General features: G+C 37.8%; 1 protein-coding gene across 4 annotated transcripts in view; it reads right to left on the bottom strand.

Moving 5' to 3' along the window:
• The window catches only part of INPP4B (inositol polyphosphate-4-phosphatase type II B), a 563,252-nt gene that overhangs the window by 58,909 nt on the left and 482,050 nt on the right, over positions 1-22,293 (bottom strand). For all 4 annotated transcript variants that reach the window (XM_045992576.1, XM_045992594.1, XM_045992567.1 and 1 more), the window contains exon 23: positions 18,141-18,238. In XM_045992576.1, coding sequence (XP_045848532.1) covers positions 18,141-18,238 — 98 coding nt within the window. The remainder of the gene's footprint in view (positions 1-18,140; positions 18,239-22,293) is intronic.

Here is a 22,293-nt window from a genome sequence, read left to right as displayed (position 1 = left end):
ACAGCTGATCAAAGAAAGTAAGGACAATAATGCTACTTTTTAATTCATAGTCACAATAAAAGGAACAGGAAGTCAGGTCTACCAGCACTATTTTTAATGAATTAAAATTTAAGCAGCCATTTAAAATTATGTATGGGTATACCATTAACAGGGAAAGTGTCCTTGACATTGTTGAAAGGAAAAATGTCGATATCAATGAAATGAATGAAATGAATTTATTCATATCAATGAATACAAATCAATGAATGAATTTATTTGTATACATTATGTGTGTGTGCGTGTGTGTGCTTATGTCTCTCTAGAGGCATTAAGGCAAAGAGAGACATCGGTCATTATTAGGCTGTAGGATTTAGAATGATTTTTCAACTGCCTTTTCACATCATTTGAGACAATTTAAAGTAAATGTGTGCTGTTTTTTTTTTTTTAAGATTTTATTTATTTATTTGACAGAGAGAGAGATCACAAGTAGGGAGAGAGGCAGGCAGAGAGAGAGAGGAGGAAGCAGGCTCCCCGCGGAGCAGAGAGCCCGATGCGGGGCTCGATCCCAGAACCCTGAGATCATGACCTGAGCCGAAGGCAGCGGCTTAATCCACTGAGCCACCCAGGCACCCCAAATGTGTGCTGTTTTAAAGAATAAAGTTATTTTGAGAAAAAGGGAGAGCACAGTATATGCATAAGAAAAGGAAAGAACTCAAATTCTTAGGATACAAAGAGCTGACCTCAGAGTCTTCACAGTTTAGTAGCGGAAGACAGATTTTTAAACCATCACTAACTTTAGTAAAGTGTACTGTGGGCTATGGCATTAAATCAGTAAAAATAATAATAGAGACCCAAGGGAAGGAGTGTGCCATCTCATAAAGAATAGCTGGGTAGGAAAGGGTTTCTAGCAAAGATAACGCTTCGTGGCTACAGAAAGCATTTGAGGTCCTGGGAAAAATGTCAGCAAATGCATGGAGACATGAAGCACTACTGTCAAAGCTCATGGTTCACTATGTCCTTGCAAGGCCTGGTCCCAGAGGCAGGAATTATGAAGGGTCTTCTCTGCTATGCTGGGAAATCTGGACTTCATCCTAAAAAAAATAGGAGCTACTAGGAATTTTAAATGGGGTATAACTATATCTTAGAGGTCCCTGAGGTCCTTCCTTCCTTCCTTCCTTTTTCTTCTTTTTCTTTCTTTCTTTTCTTTCTTTTTCTTTCTTTCTTTCTTTCTTTCTTTCTTTCTTTCTTTCTTTCTTTCTTTCTTTCTTTCAGATTTCATTTATTTATTTGACAGAACAAGAAAGAGAGAAAGATAACGAGGGGAAGGAGCACAGGTAGAGGGAGAAGCAGGCTCTCTGCTGCGCCTGGAGCCCGACATGGGGCTTGATCCCGGGATCATGATCTAAAGGCAGACACTTGACCGACTGAGCCACCCAGGGGCTCCCCTGAGGTCCTTTCTGAAGTCACCTGGTATAAGTGGCTTTCAAATGTTTTTGAAAGGAATCCGGAATAAGCATTTCACCTGCAGCATTATGTGCACAGGCACAGACACACATACCCTTCTGTAACAAGAATTTTATGAAATAATATTTATCCTAATCGCAGACACTGTTCCCTGAATATATTCCATTCTATTCCATGTGATGGTGACCATCATTTTTATTATTATTGTCCTAACCCTCAAAATTGAAGCAACAACCTGGAGTCACCATAAAAAATTTGCAAATTACTGACTTAGGGCAACCCCATGTCCAAGATGTTTTGGTGACTTTCCCAGGGTTCATAGTCAGAGGAAGTAAAAAACAAATCCAGTCTCCAAATTCCTACACCAGCAATTTCCCCCAAATCTGTGCTAGCACCTTCACAATTAGCTGGTGGTACTAAAAGGCAGTTCCAGTATTAACACAATGAACTGGCTTCTTTAGAATTCTGAGACTCCAGAATCAAGTACAGGGATTTCTTAAAATAATTTAGTTTCATTGTTGACATGAGGATTTTTTTTTAGATCAGTCATTTAAAACAGACTATAAAGATCTGAAATAGAAATCAAATAAATGGTCATCCTTTGCGTATTTCTACTCCATAAAGAGAGCACTTTAGGATAGACAGGCACCCCTTCTTCTCAGGGCATGCTTTTTAGAAGGAAGATATTTTGATGTTCTTAAAATTTTCAGGCCACTATTTCTATTTCTGTAATGATAAAACTTGCTTTATTCAGAGCACATCTCTACCAATTCAATACTTTGGTTGCTGCCAGTTTTTTTTTTCAATCTGACAAAAATCGCAGAGGTCACAGAAATTCAGGGCTGGTTCTAGAAGGAAGCATCATTAGTAATGACGTGGATTAGTAAGTGAGATTTCAAGATATAATGATAGATTCTGATAAATCAACTGAAAATCCTGGTAAATGGGGAATATGGATTGGTTTTTAAACTTAGAATGAATCTCTTCAAATGTAAATTAGCCAATAAGTCTTGCTTTGTCTACTCATTCCTGCATTACTCTAGCACAGAATTTAGACAGGGTAATTGAATCTACATACCTATCTCAGTAAGAGCATTCTTTTCAAATGGGGCTCAAGAAAGTAAGCAGATGAAATGTACAACAATGTTCATTGCATTATTGTTTTTAATATTAAACAGCAGAAAAAAACCCATCTCAATGTTCATAAAGAGAATGGATACAGTGATATATAATCATAAAATATAATATTATATAGTGGAGAAAATCAATAAGCATGCTATATTAAGCATGTATATATTGGCATGAGTATAGAGTAAAAAACTATGTTGAGCAAAACAATAAAAATTATAGGACTCATGCAAAATAACAGTAATAGTATAAAGTTAAATACGAAAAACTACCATATATTTTATGGATAATACATGTGGGGTAAAAACGTGTATGATAATGTAAGATGCCAAATTCAGGATCTTGATTTTCTCAGAGAAGGGAAAGTAAGGGATTGGAACTGGAAGGGGTACAAAGGGGGTTTTCATTCTATCTGCAATTTTTCTTACAAAATTTCTGAGGCCGAGTGATGGGTTCCCTAGTGTTTATTATTTTATGATCTGTTACTTTTTTGTTTGAAACTTTCATTATTTTTCTTTAAAGGAAGCACGGAGCCAAGATTCCCAGAAAGTGATTTCCAATGCCAACTCTGTCCCTGCTCCGACATGTGGTCTTAGGTGAGTTGCTTAACCCTCTGTCCCTATTTTCTCATCTGAAAAATGAGGACAATAACCCTGCCATGCTTCACTGGCTTGAAGAGAAAAACAATTAATAAAAGTCTTGGCAGAAGTGCCTACATTGTTAAATTCTGTGTCAACTCTGAAAAACAGAGGAAGACATTAGTAGTTCTTAGGAAAGCATTCACAGTCTCAGATAGCAAGTCTACTTTCTCAGGCAAAAGTCAGAATTTATCCAAAGTGAGGTGCGTATAGGTGCAAACAAAGATCAGAATCACAAACCTTCACAAACCCTATAAATGGTTTCCTACTACTCCCCAGTGGCACAGAATAGCCAAATTCAGAGTCACTTTTTATACCAATTTTCTCCTTGTTCTGTTAGATGGGGTCTCTTCATTATGACATTGACCTTAATCAAAGGATGGCTTGCTGACAAGTGAATGGGAATAGGACCGTAAACTCTTAGCTGATTGATCTGTGATGTTAATGAGGCCAAGGCAATAGCTTCATCACCTCATGATCTTACGACTTTATGTTGCCAGAGAGTGTTCCAAGATGAAACTGAAATTAAAGCTGAGTTCCCAGCACCTATTTCACCCATTTCACACTTCATAGCAGGCACAGAACTTACATGGGGTCAGTACATACCCTCACTCTGAAGTCAACTGATACAATCCCAACCCCTTTGGCGTCTGGACTAAGTTCAGGGATGGGGACTTAAAACTAAGCCAATCAGAACTTGACTGTGACCTCAGCAATTATTTCAGGGGTATGTAAGTGATCTGTCCTGGCCAGCTGAGTGAAACTCAGGACTCAAATGTTGAAGAGCGAAGAAAAATCCTCTTTATCTCTGGTTGAGCATGTGGATAATTGCCCATGCCTGCCATCCTTTAGTCATGAGATGACCTGATGTAAGATAAAGTCAACACCAAGAGTGGCTGAGTGATGAAGTAGGCTTGGAAAGTGCCTTTCGATACTGTGAAGCCATTGAAACAAACTTCCCTTGAAGGGTTGCCTGCCTTATCATTGGAATTTTCAGTTTTGTTAATAAATTTTCTTGTTCAAGCCAGTTTGAGTCAGGGTTTCTGTAGTTTGCAATAAAAAATATGCTAAGGTAAAACACATGGTTATATAGGCATTTTTTTAAAAAAAAGATTATTTATTTGAGACACAGAGAAAGAGAGAGAGCAAGCATGAGCAGAGGGGAAGAGTAGACTCCCCCCTGAGTGGGGAGCTGGGGCTTGATCCCAGGACCCTGGGATAATTGACCTGAGTGAAGGCAGATGCTTAACCGACTGAACCACACAGGTGCCCCTATATAGATATTTTAACTTGCCAGCCATATTACAAATGCATATTGTTGCTCTGGAGGTGAGAAAAAGACAAGAAAGAATTTCTCTGGAAAGCAGCACACCAATCACTTCTATGGTGATAGTTTTAAGATGTGGCTCCACATTCTTTGACACTCCCTCTACTGAGAGATGGAGGAGTCTACATACTTTCCCCTGGAATGTGGGTGGGCTTGTAACAGTCTTGACTTACAGAATTTGGCAGAAGTGATGCTATGTCACTTTGGAAGTCAGGTCATAAATGACTATGCAGCTTTGTCTGTTTCTCTTGGAACTTTGCTGTCTGCCTTCCCTTTTTTGAGATATTACCTATAAGAACCCAGGCACTAAGCTGGGAGAAGTTCAACCACGTGGAGGCTCCTGTTCAGGTACTCCACTCAATGGTTTCAGCCAAGTCCAGCCCTGACTCAGCATGGGCCAGGTGCCAGAATGTGAGTGCAGAAGCTTGCAGAGGACTCTGGTTCCTAGTCATTTAAGAGACCCCTCCCCACCAATCTTCATTCCAGGGGAGGTCCCAGATATCATGGAGTGGATATAAACCATCCCTACATGTTCTGTCTGAATACCTAACCCACAGAATCTGTGAGCACAAATAAGATGATTCTGATTTTATATCAGTAAATTTGGCATAATTTGTTACCTAGTAATAAACCAGAACAACTACAAAGAAAAAAGAGAAACAAGTTAGAAAGGCCTGTACCTCTAAGTATGAAAAATGAACATATAAAGAATACTTTCACAGTCCATCTTGGTTAGTACTATATTCTGTGATATCAAATCTTCTCTATAATTAAATCTGAAATAATTATAGTTAAATGTATAGTTAAATTATAGTTAAATGTTAAATTGCAAACAAATGCAATTAAGTGAAAGCCATTGAGATGTCTTAAAATTGGAAATTATGTACTTTCAAATGCTATAAAATCTTGAAAAATATAAAAAAAATCCCCAGTGAAACTGGCTTTATTTAAATTGTATTTCCAACTTAACAATTTATGAAAAGGCAATATAAGAAATCAAATATCAAACTCCCCACCTGAACAGAGCTGAATAATATTTTTGACCTATGCACTTTCATTGTTTCCTTTTAAATGAATTTCAAGGTTGCATCACCCATAGCAAATGAAAAGACAAACTTTAAACGTAATTGTTAAAATATATTAAAAACAATGCGCAAAAAATCCTTAGGGATTTCTGTACTCACTAATTTACACTGAAGGCCATGGGACCTGATGTGCAGGGAGGAGAGTAGAATTATAATATATTAATATTTTTTCCTATTTTCATTTTCTTTAAGAGAATAGTCATGATTGATTTCTGAATCTCTGAACAATTTCAAATCATATCAAAGGGTTGGGGGATGGTTTGTAGGGAGATGACTCTCAAAAAATTTACTTTCCTCAGATACTACCTGAGATAGTTTTATGCACAGATAATAGAAAATTTGAGTATGGAAAGGGGTTTGACACAGATTCCCCAGCTCAGGGTTTTTTTTTTTTTTTTTTTTTTTTTTAAGAGAGAGAGAGTGTGAGCAGGGAGGGGTAGAGAGAGAATCTTAAGCAGACTTCAAGCTCAGCACGGAGCCTAACATGGGGCTCAATCTCATGACCCTCAAGATCATAACCTGAGAGGAAATCAAGAGTCAGAAGCTTAAGCGACTGACTGAGCTACCCTGGCACCCCTGTCCCCTAGCTCAGTCTTCTTCTGACCCCAGTTGTACTGCTTGGAATGTTCGTGCCTGTGTTAAGCAAGTGGCCTAGGTCCTTAGCACTCAAGGCAGGTGAGTGGCTGCCTTCTCTTTTTCCCAAGGTAACCTCCAAGTCCCTGTATTTTACTCTGACAAGAAGAATAGCAAGAAAAGTCCTGTTGAGAACACACATTACACACAGAAAGTCTGAAAACCAAAGCAAGAACAGATTTCTCGGAGCTTAGGAAAGAAAGGGAAGAAGCTTTTGTGGTAATTCCAATGCCCCACCTCCCTGATCATGTACCAGCCAGGCTGCCAGTGAAATATGTCAAGGCCAAATGGCAGCATGGAGACATAGATATATAACAAGGTCATCTCTAAGAAAGAGCAGCCCAGCACTTTCAGGTCTTGGCATGGCTTCTTTAGGCTCCTGGAGGCAAGGAAGAATGAGATCTTGAATATTTCATACTATATAGAATAAAATAAAGAACTCTTGTGGTATCAAGAAAGGTACAGATGAAGTAAAGGAGAGGAAGAAGATTATGGATATAAAGCTGCTTCAGGAGGCTCCAAAATAAAAGGAAAAGAGTAAGAATAATAATAACAAGAATAAGAATACAAGTTCTACATTTTATTTCATTCACGTAGCTCCTTTTTTGACTTGGAGTGAGCTCTAGTTTTATAACCTCGGGTTCTCATATACTTATTGATAGCAACAAAATAGATTAACCTACCCATGTTGCCAGACTTCTCTTTTCTGACCCACCTGATACAGATAATTTTATCCCCGAGTCTTGAGTTTCACCCCCTTACCTGATGTCAAAGACGAGTTCTGCTGTATCTGGAGTTTAGTTTTGCAGAATTGGAAACATGAAGAAATAAAGGTGGGAGAAAATACAAACCAGGATAAAATAAAAGACCTTGCACTTGTGGTTGAGGAAAGGAGAATAGTATGTAGTGAACGTTTGACAGAGCGGCATGCTCAGTAGAGTGAATTAGAGAGTTGGAAGCAAAGGATTTCAAAAGTTAAATCACAAGTTGCTAGTTGTCTCCTCTTTGATATTTAACTCAAAGTTGGAACTAATTTTTATTTACCATTAATTGTTAGGCTTTTTATTGGATGTAACTGGAGTCATAGAAGACTTGTATTAATTTAGGTGATATGTATTTCCAAGAGGGAAGGTGAGCCCTAAGATTTTTTTTTAAGATTTTATTTATTTATTTGACAGAGAAAGAGAGAGATCACAAGGAGGTAGAGAGACAGGCAGAGAGAGGGGCAAGCAGGCTTCCTGCTGAGCAGAGAGCCTGATGTGGGACTCGATCCCAGGGCCCTGAGACCACGACCTGAGCCGAAGGCAGAGGCTTAACCCACGGAGCCACCCAGGTGCCCCAGATTTTTAGTATCTACCCTACTCCTAACTACTCCTAACTGTGGGGCCAATGAACTCATTCTAGGGGTGATGATTTCAAGATTTCATCTCTATCAGAGTATTCCACAAAGAAATATACACTTTTTATTTATTTATATTTTTAAAATATTTTATTTACTTATTTGTCAGAGAGAGAGAGAGAGAGAGATAACAAGAGCAGGAACACAAACAGGGGGAGCAGGTGAGGGAGAAGCAGGCTTCCCGCAAGCAGGGTATCTAATGCGGGGCTTGATCCCAGCACTCTGGGATCATGACCTCAGCTGAAGGCAGACGCTTAACAACTGAGATACCCAGGAGCCCCAGCTTTTTAAAAAGATTATCAGATAAGCAGTGATTATACGAAAACAATTCATTAAAGTTAGTATAGATAGCTATTTGAAGGAATACAGATGAGACAGAAGAAAAGAGTGTATTGAATGGACAAAGGAGGCAGGTTGTTTCAAACTATAGGAAGAGCTTTACAATCAATTTTAACTGGATCAATAAGTTGACTTGTTTGTACACAGGAGAAATAGAAGTCTCTTGAGAAACTCAGAGCGCACACTGTCGTGATCTTATCCATCACTCTCACATTCATAAGTGCAATGTGACATCTTCTCAGTCCAGAAACTGACACTGGGAAAATGAACTTCCTTTCTCTGGTGAGATAATGGCAAACTGTACTTTGAAGTACTGGCAAATACATATTAGTTATTCTCATTTAGTCGATAATGATATGGAGGCATTCAAAACATCAAGTGATTCACTTAAGTGAGCTTTCGGTTGAATTCATATCTTTTGATTTTGTGCCATTTTATGCAGACTTATTAGCCTGGTTTAGTGGGAGTCTAGCCAATCTTTGACGAGTGGTAGAATCTGTAATGCAAGACCTAGTCTACTTTGTCTACACATAGAAGAGGCCCCAGGAGGCGCCTGTGTGGCTCAGTGGGTTAAAGCCTCTGCCTTCCACTCCGGTCATGATCCCAGGGTCCTGGATCAAGCCCCACATCGGGCTCTCTGCTCAGCAAGGAGCCTGCTTCCCCCTCTCTCTCTGTCTGCCTCTCTGCTTGCTTGTGACCTGTCAAATAAATAAATAAGATCTTAAAAAAAAAAAAAAGAGGCCCCGTGACCCGTGAGAAGGAAAGAATGCAGAAAAATGTAAGGATGACTAAAAGACCAATCTTAGACTTTTCCTATGTAAATTAGAGCAAGATACGGCTACTGGCGCCCAGGGTGGTGGGGAGATACATCTAATTTGTGAGGACCCTGAAGTAACACAGAAGATGTAGAAGTCAATACTGAGGGAGGTGGCCATTTGTATGGACATATGTGATGTTGTGTCTATCTTTGTTACCTGTGGTGTTGCTTGTATTTGTTGCTTCCATCTAGTGTAGAAGTTACTGAACACTAGAAGTCTATGCCTGTGGTTTTACCTGCACATGAAAAATTAAAATTGAATACTGTTTTGCATCCCTTGTCCTTTCAAAAAGTCATGGGAGTGCTTCGAGGGACATATCAGGGGAAAAAAATGTCTCTTAAATTTTTATCAACATCAGAGAGCATTAAAAGCTTGAAGGTGAAAGTACATCAGAGTTTCTTCTGCAATGAGTTGAAAATAAGTTTATACTTATTAGCATGTAGAAATTATAAAGAGAAAATAAAGGTGCTGCTGGAAATATTCAAAAGTTTTTAAATCTGTGATTTTAAATTAAAATCAGAAGCCCTTAAGTGGGGGGTCAGGAAACATGCAACTTAGTCCCTGCTCTCCCATTCACAAGCTATGTATTTGTTCAACTATGTCCCGAGGAGCATTATTCAGCAAGATGTTCATGAGTATTTTTATACACACACACACACACACACACACACACACACACACACGTATATATATATACACATATATACACATATACATACATATATATATACATATGTGTATATATGTGTATATATATATACGTGTGTGTGTGTGTGTGTGTATATACACATATACATACATATATATATACATATGTGTATATATATATGGCAATAAAATGCTATTTCAACAAAACTAAATAGCTTTAGACACTGTAGAACTGACAAATTATGACTTGCAGCCTAAACTCAATCAGTTATGTGTTTTTTAAATACAATTCTATTAAAATTTAGCCACGTTCATTATTTCACACCTTGTCTATGGCTTAATTTGTACTACAATGGCAGCATCCAGTTGAGTGATTTTAACAGACATCCTTTTTTTAAAATAATTTTTTAATTTTTTTATAAACATATAATGTATTATTAGCTCCAGGGGTACAGGTCTTTAACAGACATCCTTTGACCCTCAAAGCCTGAATTCTTTACTCTCTGCTCCTTTACATAACAAGTTGGTTGGCTAGACTATAAGCCTTTTCAAAACTTCCAAAGTGACAATGTGAATTCCAAAACCACTTGACTATAGAATCCTACTATTGCCCAATAATTACCAGCAGAAAGAGTGTTCCTTGGAATAGTATAGATTATTTACAAGATCCCAATTATTCTCTGATTCTTTAAAACATTCAACTAAATGACCTCATCTATTTCATTCATTCATTCATTCAACAAATATTTTTGGAGGCTAAGCTCTGGGCTAGATACTATTTTTGGTAGTTGGGATATAGTCAAAATATAGACAAGGAGATGGAGCTTACATTCTGAGGAGACAGAGCCAAACAAGGTAAACGATGTACTGTACACTAGATGATGGTAGATGCTATGGAGAAGGGGACCAGGCATGGGAGACTGCAATTTCAATGGTGGCGGTCAAGGAAGGCCTCACTAAGAACGTGACATTTGATAAATAAATAAATAAATAAATAAATAAATAAATAAATAAGTGACATTTGGGGAAAGACTTAAAAGAGATGAGTGAAGAAGCCATATAAGGGGAAAGGATGTAAGGCAGAGGAAATGTCTAAGAAACAGCCAGAGGTCAGTGTGGGGCACAGTGGAGCAAGCGAGGGAGAGAGGTAAGAGAGGAGAGTCAAAGGGCAGATTTGTTGCCAGATTACAGGGAACCTTTGAGACCATTGTAAGAATTCAGGTTTTTCATTTACCAAAAAATTAAGCCTATTGGAAGAGTTTGAGAAGATACATGGTTTTATTTCCATTTTTATTTATTATTTTAAAGACTTTATTTATTTATTCAGGAGCAAAAGAGAAAGAGAGAGGCGGAGAGAGAGATGCATCCTCCCCACTGAGGCAGGGAGCCCGATGTGGGACTTGATCCCAGGACCTCAGGATCATGACCTGAGCTGAAAGCAGACACTTAACCATCTGAGCCACCCAGGTGCCCCCTATTTTCCTTTTTAAAAGATCACTTCAGTCACAGTGATAAAAACTCAATGAGGCTGAGAGAGGAACCAAAGAGACCAGAAGGACATTACTGCCATAATCTGAAAGTGAGAGTAACAAGGGCTTACATAGAGTGGTAGTAAGACAGGTGGTGGGAACTGGTGGCACATTCTTGGGAAATAGAACCAGTGAAATTTTCTGATAGACTAAAAGTGGGGTGTAAGGAAAAGAGAAGGATAAAGGATGACTTTTTTTTTTTTTTTTTTTTTTTTTTTTTGCCAATGCAACATAAAAAGCTAGAATTGATTAAAAACTAAGGTGGTGATGATTGTAGGAAAGGTAAATTTTTAAGGGCATATCAGGAGTAGCATTTGAGGTGGTGAGCAGGATATATGAGACCCAGGAAGAGAAAGGGGCTGGTGATGTAGGTACGGAGATCAGTAATGAATAGATGGTATTTAAAGCAAAGAGACTGTTCAATAAGGGCAAAGTAGACATCCATAGACTAAATCCTGGGACACTCCAACATTTGGAGGTCAAAAAAATAATGAATAATCAGTAATGGAGGTTGAAAAGTAGCAGCCAGAGAGTAGAGGCAATCACAGAAAAGTGTGGTGGCCTGGAAGTGAGTGATGAAAGACAGAAAAACTAACAATGTCAAACCTATTACTAGATTAAGCAGGAGGAGGACAGAGAATTGAACATTGGCTTTAACAATAAAAAACCCCTGACAAAACCAGTGTTAGTAAAGTTATGTAGACCAAAGGCTGACTGGAAAAAAATGACAGGTAGAGAAAAATTGGAGACAGCTAGTCATTTTTAAATTTCACTGTTATCTGTTCTTTTTGGAACATTTCCACCCTTAAGGTGGTCCTGCATTATAAAATAATTTCTCCTATACTGCCAATACCTTTTACTCATCTTTAATGTCTATGCAATGCCAAACATATGGGTAATATGTGAAAATCTCCTCAGCCATCTGAATGTTTGCAAATACACATATGTTTGAATGAAATTAAGTGAAATATTTGGATGAGTACTTGGATTTCTCATCTGAATATCTGGCCATGTACATGGTATCAAAGTTGGATGTCTGTAAAACAGAAATGATTAGTGGTAATTTAATTATGCAGTAATTTATAGTTCCTGTTGGGAAAACATTCACATGTTAACTTGAGAATCTTATATCTTCTTTTATCTTCATGTTTGTTGAGAGTGCCAAAAATCTCCAATATTCAGATTATTCCTTGTACTTGAGAAACTTAGACACATTAATTTAGCTTGGCATAATAAATCAAGGTAATCTCACATTGACCAGAATCATGATTACAGTTGAGCTGCTTTATTTACACATTTCACTTAGGTCAATAAATGCTTGTTAAATAACAATAAATAAAAGATACAACATTTAAACATTCTGGGAATTTCACTTTGTTTTACACTCAAGTCTGGGGTATAAAAGAAACACAAAACATACAATTTGATAGCTAATCTATAACATTTTACAAGTCTAACCTTTTCAAATCTTACTATACAGCAGAATCATCTGGAATGCTTACTAAAACACAAATAGCTAACCCCACATCCAGATACGGATTGTTTGAGATTATTCTTGTGTGGGTAAAAGGCAAGAAGAGGTGCTGAGTGGCAGAGGGGCAGACGGTGCTGGTCAACTGCTGATTTGCTCTCATATCTATCTGTACTTTTTTCCCTTTGGCTTTTTATCACAGGCAACTGCCCACTGACTCATAATTAAGTTTGGACCATGAGGATTAAGAGGGATATTAAAGGAAGGAGGGAGACAGAAACCAGCTCATTTCTCCCCTGATCTCTTGGCTTTCTAAGAGGGCATTTGTGGCTTCTGCATAGCTCCGGTTCCCAGAGACAATAGCTCTGTCCATGGTCCCAGCTTCTACCGGACAACCCCCACCCAAGAGCAAAGATACAGCTGGGTGGCTCTAGTTTTTGTGCCCTGGTGACACTACATCTGACTTAAGTCCCTTTAACACCTGGGCTGGTAGCAGTTTCCTGCTATTGCTAAATTCGGGGTAGCTATGTTGATCCCTGGTTAATTTCTCCTCCCACCCCCTTTTCTTTTAAAATGTCAATCATCAATGCTCTGTAGCAAATTCCTCAAACGTGTTTTCCTGACAGGGCTAGGACTGATATGGCTACTAAGGATTTGGTATTATTTTTTTTGTTTTACCGAAGTACAGCCTAGGCTAGCATAACATGTCTAATTCAGACACCCTTCTCTATCTGACTCTGTGTGATGGTTCATCTCTTCTTGCATTTCCTGATCTTATCCTTTAAAGTTTATGGACAGTAAAAAGGAAGGAGAGAGAAAAGATTTATTGGGAGGAGGGAGAAAGGTGATGGGGGATGGGTCTTACAGTATTTTTTTTTAATCACCCATAGCTGAAGCTTATGTTGACAGAATGAAACAGTAGCCTCTGGTGTCACTGTTCTGTAAATGTTGAGAGGCTGTCCTAATGTTCAGAAAGAGTGTATATATATATATATATTAATATCATATATATAAATGTGAATCATCAGAAGAGATCTAGTATTGCTATATGTGGGGAAGAAGTTAGTAATTTAGACATTTACTTTATTTAATAAAATTATTTATTTGAGAGAGAGAGAAAGAAGGGCAAGGGGCAGTGAGAGAGTGAAAGAGAGAGAGAGAGAATCCTGAAGCAGCCTCCCCACTGAGCCTAGAGCCCAATGCAGGGCTCAATCCCAGAACCCTGAGATCATGACCTGAGGTGAAATCAAGAGTCAGCCACTTAACTGAATAAACCACCCAGATACTCAGAAATTTACTTTAAAACTGGGAAATATTTAACCTATGTCAGAATGTCCCTTTGCCAAATGAAAACAAACAAACAAACAAATAAAAAAACAAACCCAAAACGAAAAACCAACTCAGATTATTGGAAGTCATTTAGTGGGGTGTGTGCATGAGTGCGACAGTGTGTCTACGTGTCTGTGTGTGTGTGCAACTCCATGTCTCTGCATGTGTTTGTTAATGTCTTTTGAGATACGTGCCTTACCTCATTGCCCATTTTATAAGTTCAGGTTATTCCAGAGGCTGCCCATGTCTGGGGAACCAGGCTTAGGATGGGTGGTAGTCTAAGGACAGAGGGCTCTGAAAAGCAGGATCCAGAAATACCCACCACTTGTTCTGAGAAACTGAAGACAGCATGTCTAAACTTGTGCAGCAGTAAGCCATGTTGCAAGTGTGAAAACATGTGGGCTCCAATTTTAAGTAAATAAACAGTAAGTGGGTTGATATTCAGATGCACCTTATTTTGTTTATGGAGCATTTCCCATCTATGTGGGGCACATAGCTGATGCTGTCAGTATTGATTACATCACATATTTTCTGGTCTGCAACCAGAGCTCATAATATCATTACTAGCTAAAGGAAATATCCATTTAAGTTGCCTTAATTTCCATTAATAAACAGAGCAAATGTGGTGCAATTCTTCTCTCTGATATATGCTCAATATTCCAAGGACTGATTTATATGCTGCTCTTCAGTGATTTTATCCATTTGTAACACAAGGTACCTGTTAGCGTGTGAGCCAGTCACTGATCTCCCACACTCTATGGTATTGAACCGTATGGAAAGTCCAACAGTGTGATCAGCTAAAGAAGTTTGCCAAGACCTAGTTCTGATTTCTTCCAGACCATGGTATGTGTTGAAAATACTGTAGCTAGTTGTCTGTTTCTTAGCAACAGTCTGATGTGTAACCATTTGTAAGTTTATTTTACATAATGATACCTTGGTAACTCTGCTTGTTTTGTTTCTCTCTCTCTCTCTCTCTCTCTCTTTTTTTTTTTTTTCATTTCTGAGAGAAACAAAATCCAATAATTTTACTCAGGAAACTATTACTATATACTTGTTCTAGAAAAAATTATAGATTTATTAGAGAGTTCTGTCCTATGTTGGAAAACCCTTGTTGAATTTTCAATGGCTATATGGCAATAATTTTAAAAGACAAGGAATTAGATATGAAGGGTGAGTTGATTCATTTTCTGACTTAATAAAATCTGATTTTGGATATTCAACATTGTATTCATAGTTAAGCTTTTCTTTTTTGTCTACTTCTGGGAAATCTTCTCATCTGAATGTTTTCTTGTCCTAATGGAGTCCTGTTACTTTTATATTTCACATTAATTTGTGTTTTAATATTATAATGTTCTTTCTAATTTTATCCTTCACTGAACCAGCTTTGCTCCCTTGGTCTATTTTTGAAATGAGAGGTAAGATAAATAAAGACACTAAAAAATGGAAAGTGTTAACTGAAAATATAAGCTCAAAGGACACAAAAATATTTTGGTGTAAATAAATTGCACCCTGTTAACTAACTCTTAGCTCAGCAAAACTAAACATCAGAGTGCTTGACACTCATGCGCAGCTTTTACAAATTATAGTTAAAGATGTTTTAATTATTATGCTAAAAGAATTTGACAGGATTCAGGGAAAACCATGACTAATCTGATTTTTAAAGTGAATATAGTGCTTGTGAAGAAACTCTTTTCAAGGCAATTTCCTCTGACACTACCTAAGGACCAGGAAGACCTGACAGACAGTGGTAGACCAGCAGGCCTAAAGTGTACTGGCCTCTTTCCAAACCTTATGTACTCAGAACCCCAGTCTTAAAGAATTATCTGTGACCTAGTATTGGATTTCTTCATGTGTCACAGGGGTTTCAGCCAGGCATGGCAGATTCTTTTTCTAAAAGCCAGAATTCTCCTTCTTTCCTCTTAAGTAAAGTTCTATCTCTGTATCATATGGGAAGCATAGTCCTCTGCTCTCTCTTGGGGTCCCTCCTCAGCTTTCTGGCTAATTCCAGGGACCCTACCATTGTGCCCACCTGTAGGAACCCCAGGTAGGGTACAGAGCAGATCCTAAGCCCCTCGCCACTGTCCTGCACTTTCTATATGTCTTTAAAATTTTCATTGCTCTTAGAAAATGAAACTAAAGAGAAACAAAAGAGAAAAACCCTCTTCTTTGATCTTACTATTTTCAGCCTATCTTTTCATGCCTGGTAGTCACTGTAAACTTTCCTGGGAGGGTGGCTTTTTCTCTGGTAGTCTGCTTGTACAACACGAGTTCTCTTTTTAAATGCCTCTGATGTGGTTCCAGCCCATGTTTTTATGTAAATGACTCCATGGAATGTCATCAATTCTCCTAACCACCAAATACAACAACTTCTCTTGAATCCCTTTTTCTTCATCGCATTTGTAAATTCTTGTTTACCTTGTCCTGGCTGAAATCCTTCTCATTTAACTACAGCAATGTTTTATAACCCCCAATCTCTAACAATTTCTCCATTTTTTGTGGGTTCTTTAATCTTTCTTTCCTTGTACTTATGGATAGTCTCCCATCATACATGTTTTCTCATATCAGCTGAAACAGATTTATTCATTCAATCCCACAAAAGTAAAGGACATCCCTCAAGGTAAAACAAAAATTTGGGGGGAAGGGAAATTTTTTACTTCAAAAACACGTAGAGTTCAAGTATTTAATTCATAAACAATAATAAAAAAAAAAACCAGGGTTAGTAAGTTAATGAACAACACATCTAAAATGGATTAGTAAGTGAAAGTCATGTTTTTAGAGGATTAATTTACCCTTTTAACACTGACACAAATTATCTCTTAATTTCACTTGTGAAAGAAACAATAGATTATATGGATTATGGGTATGAGCCAATATGGTAATTTTTTCCTCCTTTACAAATAGTTTAACCTCTATTCACACTGTTAATAAAGCTTTATAGTTTCTTTCTTGAATGGAGTGTAACTCAAATGAGGCTTTGTGTTATAATATTTATGCATGAGGTATAATCCTACATATGTCAGTATAATTACATAGGTCAGGTTTGGATGTTTGTTATGGAAAACAACCAAAGTAATGTCACAAAATTCTGTGCCAAGTTTATGACAGTGTTATCTCAAAAATATGTTGACATAATAAGAAATAAAGTATCAGGAAAAACTGTGTTAAGACAACTGTCCATCTAATGAAATACAATTGGTCTGAAGCAAAAGTCTACTATGTTTTCAAGGATGAAATATATTTACAAGTTGTAAACACATTTAGTTATATTTAATTAGCAGAATATTATATGAAGTTCAATATTTTCAAGTTTTTAAAGCTTTTGTTTCTATGAAGAGTTTAAATGACTTGAATGTAGGGATTTTTTAAAAATTTCATATCTCAGGCAATAACTCATGACATACATATTTCAACAATGACTTACACATATTTCTTTTTAAGGTGATATAATGTTTTTTTATATAGTACTGAAGTCCTTCACAGACTTTGCCAACAATCTACTTTTAAATATAATATATAATTTGAATTTTTAAAAAAAATTTAAAAAGATTTTATTTACTTATTTGACAGAGAGAGAACATAAGTAGGCAGAGAGGCTGGTAGAGAGAGAGAGTGGGGGAAGCAGGGTCCCTGCTGAGCAGAGAGCCTGATGCAGGGCTCCATCCCAGGACCCTGAGATCATGACCTGAGCAGAAGGCAGAGGCTTAACCTACTGAGCCACCCAGGCATTCCCAAACACATTTCTGATTCTTTGGTTTCGAAATGCTCAAATGCTATATGCTTAATTTTGTGGGGAAAAAGAAGTGAACAATGACAAAAAAAAAAAATTCCAAAAGATACATTTCTACAGGCCTAGATGCCTTAACAGTTTCACATAAATATCACAATAAATATATTCAGTAAATTAATTCCTTTGTCCGTGTTACTTTTTATTACCTGTACAAACTTGTATTCTACCTGATTTTCTCCTTGTATATGTGTGATCTGATACAGATTATAAATCAGAAAGTTAAATACTTATTAAAGGCTCTTACATGGTTAAGAATTACATAAAATTTTTATTGGACTCAACTGAGATTTCCAATTATAAGTTTCTTATTTTTAGATTTTTGGTATTTTCCAGCGGCCCTGAAATTAATGTTCTAGCATAAGCAGCAGGACATCAAGAGCACAATCAAGGCAGGAAGGCAGGTGTCAGCCCTGCCACCTCGGCAATCAGTCTCCTTGGTTCAGATAATCTCAGAGTTGATCTCCCATCCTTACCCCATGCGTCTTTCTCCCATTGACCTCTATGTCTGGCCTGAGAATTTATAATCAAGAAATTATTATTGACACTTTCTGAGGCTGCATACTTACAATCAGGTGGCATCTTTTCCATAAATGCTGTGTAATACTCTTTTAGAAGTTCAAAATTTTCTTGATTAATACTTTCCTGCAAAGAGACATCTCCAAACCTAAAAATAGAAAAAAACCCAGTTACGGGTTATAAAGAAGCTCCCGGAACTAACACTTTTTACCCCTCCTTTTTAAGTAGGTGGCAAGAGTTTCCTAAGGAGTTTTTTGTTTGTTTTGTTTTGTTTTGTTTTGTTTTTTTAATGAGTCTTTTTAAAGCTACATTGTACAATGGTTATTTAAACACATTCCAGTCTCCACTGGCCCTGATTCCACCAATCCCCTTTCACACACCAAACTATTTTTGCAATCATCAAATGTGAAGTTGGACGAACACCCAAATCTATAGCACCAGCTCCTGTGTTTGTGCGTGGTTGATATGTAGTTAATGTTAGTTTGCTGACTCTGCAGGGTGGTGTTTCTACAGTGCCAAAAACCCTGCCTCTTCTTTTTCATCCCTTGAATTGTCCTCTTCATCCATGACAGCCTGAGGAGGGGTCTAGAGCACCAAAGGCAGACACCTGGCTGGACACAGTCTTGTATATATTGTCAGCTGCTGCAGGCACACACAGACCTCTACAATCTCTGGAGAGTGGTTTATGACTGTCAACACTTCTTTTTCTATTGTTTGTTTGTTTTTTTAAGAGGGAGGGAAAGGGGAGGGAGAGAGAGACACACACACACAGAAGGGGCAGAGAGAGAAGGAGAAAGAACATCTCAAGCAGGCTCCACACCCAGCATGGGGCCCAATGCAGGGTTTGATCTCATGCCCTTGAGGGTCATGACCTGAGCTGAAATCAAGAGTCAGATGTTTAACTGACTGTGCCACTCAGGCACACCCCCCCAACATTTATTTTCTGTCCACACCATGAAGTCAGACAGCCTCTGTACTGGTGCTTCTTCTGTCTGTTACCACAAAACTCTCTACCTGTATATCACAGACCTTGTGTTTTTTTTAAGCGTGTCCCAGATTTAAATTCATGGTCAAGTTGTCCCTCTATAAAAGCATCACATGTAAATGGCTTCTAATATGTATCTCCATCCAAATCTGTATTTCTAGATATCAGTTGAAAGGTTCAGTGTGAATTATCCCAACCCCTTCAAAGGCAACATAAGCCCAAACTGAAATGACTTCCTCCTTTTGCTTAAAATTAAACATGTCCCCGATACTCTGCCATTAACTCAGGTTAAAATCTAGGCACTCTTTTGGATTTCTTCTATTTTTGCCACTCCATCCACTATGCATCGATCTTTTCACATGTCTGGCAGACTTTCTTTCTTTTTCTTTAACACTGTCATTATATAGTAGGCGTTTAATTACACTCACTCCAGCCTGGGTATAGAGCCTCCCCAAAACTCCGACACTATGCCTTCAGTCTCCTTCCCTTCCAGTCTATCCTCTACACCATGGTCATTCATTAATTCATATCATTTATTCACCCAACAAATACTTACTTAACATTGACTATGTGGCAGGAGCTGCACGTGTAATAAATGAAATGTTGGAGAAGTGAATCTAATACCTGTTCTTCGTATCAGCTTACTAAACTTCACTGCTTCTTCTCTCTCTGTAATGACAGTCTAACCTCCATAGTTTCACATCTATCTTCTCCACAAAGGCTTCCAAACCCTTGTGGGAATGGAGTTACCCTCTTCTCCCTCAAGCAGCAACATACTGATGCCTTTGCGACTTTCCACATGCTATTCTCCCTCTCACTAGAATGTCTTATCTTCCTTGTCTGCTTGATCATTTCATCCTTCAGGCTTTATGAGAGGCTCATGTACTCCATGAAACCTCCCTGATGAATTCCTCTCCCATCTGTGAATCACTTTCTTTCCTCCCTTATTCTTGCCCCTTCCACATCTTTTCTTATTACATGAGTCAAACTGTCATGTATCACTTGTTGATCTGGCTTCCTTATGGGATAGTAATTTTTTTTAGGACAGGGATCATGTCCATTTTTCTTGCTACACGGCATGTTCCCTGTGTCCCACAGCTTGGCACAGTAGTGCCTGGTGCAAGGTCAATGTTCAATATCTATACTGTTAAACTTGGAGAATAGGAATATAGACCCAGGAAAATCTACAGGCAAGTTTTTCTGAACTCTGGAATACACTTCTAACTTTTTCAGACATTATAAAACAAATGGTATTTTAAAAATATCATTCTTGCTGGAGTGATGTCATCATAATGGACTTGATGTTTATGTCCTCCCCCCAAAATCACATTTTGAAGCCTCAACTTCCAGGGGCTGTGTTTGGAGATGGAGCCTCTAAGGAAGTAATTAAAGGTCATGGGAGTGGGACCTTAATCCCATAGGATTAGTATGTCCTTGTAAAAAGAGATACCGGTGAGCTCATTCTCTCTGTGTACACAAAATAGAGGGTCAAGTGAGCCCACAGAGAAAAAGTCAAAGAGAGCTCTCACCAGAAACAAACTGGCTAGTACCTTGACCTTGGAATTCTCAGCCTCTGGTACTATGAGATACACATTTCTGTTGTTTAAACCACCCCTTCTGAGGTATTTTGTTAGGGTAATCCGGAATAATTAGTATTTACTTAATTAAGAATGGATACATGTAACATACATTTTGGCAATAGGTAAATATGTAGTAAAATATTACACCAGGATTACATAGCATACCTAATTTATAGATGTTGCCTGGTAAAGCTCAAAATTAAGAATCAGAGAAATAAGGTTCTGAGAACAGAGAGGAAGTGATCTATTCAGATCAGTAGTTAGTTGATGTCAGAGTGCCAGCCTTCTTGCTTCTCTTTGAGTTTTTCTCTACTTTGCCATCTTTGTCTCTGTTTCAAGTTTTAAATGTCTTTACAGCTTCCAGATATGAAAAAAAAGTATATGTATGTTTGTGTGTACACACACACAGACACACATGTATAAAATATGCAAGAGAGATAAGAGAGAAGAAAGGGAAGGGACATCTTATTTTTTATATTTATTTATTCTTTTTTTTTTAATTGAGAGAAAGTGAGAGAGGGGATGGGGGAGGGGCGGAAGGAGAGGGAGAAAGAGAATCTTAAGCAGACTCCAAGCTCAGCATGGAGCCTGATGCAGGGCTCAGTGTCATGACCCTGAAAATCAACACCTGAGCCCAAATCAAGAGTCAGACACCTAAGAGCCAACCAGCTGCCCCAGGGGAAGGGACTTTTTAAAACAAAGTGACTAACAGCTGAAATAGTCGCAATGACATAAATCATGCAAATTAACCTAATGTAGAGGGCTTGAAAATACAATGGTAACTACAATGCTAACTTTTCCTTGAAAATCCTGTAAATGGGGACTTTCACATCTCTCTAAAGACCACACTCGAAGGCCTTAATTTATTAAGTCAAAACCAAAACATTCTGTAATCTAGTATATCAAAGAAGAGACAATTGATTGAAAGTATTGTGCTGAGTTTTTTTTTCCTCCAAATTGTATAATTTATATTCATAAATATCATTTATCTCAACCATCAGACTTGCTGTGAGGCACATATACCCATATAACTGGACTATATCTTCCTTTAGGGATTGATGTGGAAAAGTGCTCAATTATCAAAGTAAACTTCTTGTACCACGCAGTGAATAAAATTATATTCTGATTTATGCATATTATAAGAGATTAATGCTTTTACACAACTTGAAATTAAACTTGAAATACAAAGCTGCCATCTAATTTTATAACTGACAAGTGAGAATTATGAAAATTTGTGCTGTCCAGGAAATACCTTTTGGATAAGAGGGACAGAAGGAAAAATCACTGGGAGAGAATAGATAAAAACAGGCACCTTGACTGTCACTGAAATTCAGGAGGACTAGAAATGTAGTGGGTGTAGTGGCATTTTTAATTTAGTAAAAGATGTCGATACAGGTTTAACACATACTTACCAAGTCATGGCAAAGAATATGCTAGGTGCTTTTAAACTGATACCTATGGGGGAAGGACACATTTGGAGAGTAAATTATGTACGAGAAGCATTTTAAATATGGAAGGCTGTCAAACTCTCCAAAAGTTCTGCCCATCAGAGAAATTTTCCAGCCAGGCCCCATGGCAGGATGGCAACTTCTTTCTCCAGAATCTTTAAAAATGTATTCTAGGAACTTTAAGTCTTAA

This window comes from Meles meles, chromosome 2 (genome assembly GCF_922984935.1).
Source record: "Meles meles chromosome 2, mMelMel3.1 paternal haplotype, whole genome shotgun sequence".
NCBI classification, from domain to species: domain Eukaryota; kingdom Metazoa; phylum Chordata; class Mammalia; order Carnivora; family Mustelidae; genus Meles; species Meles meles.
This window is presented reverse-complemented; position numbering and strand designations above follow the sequence as displayed.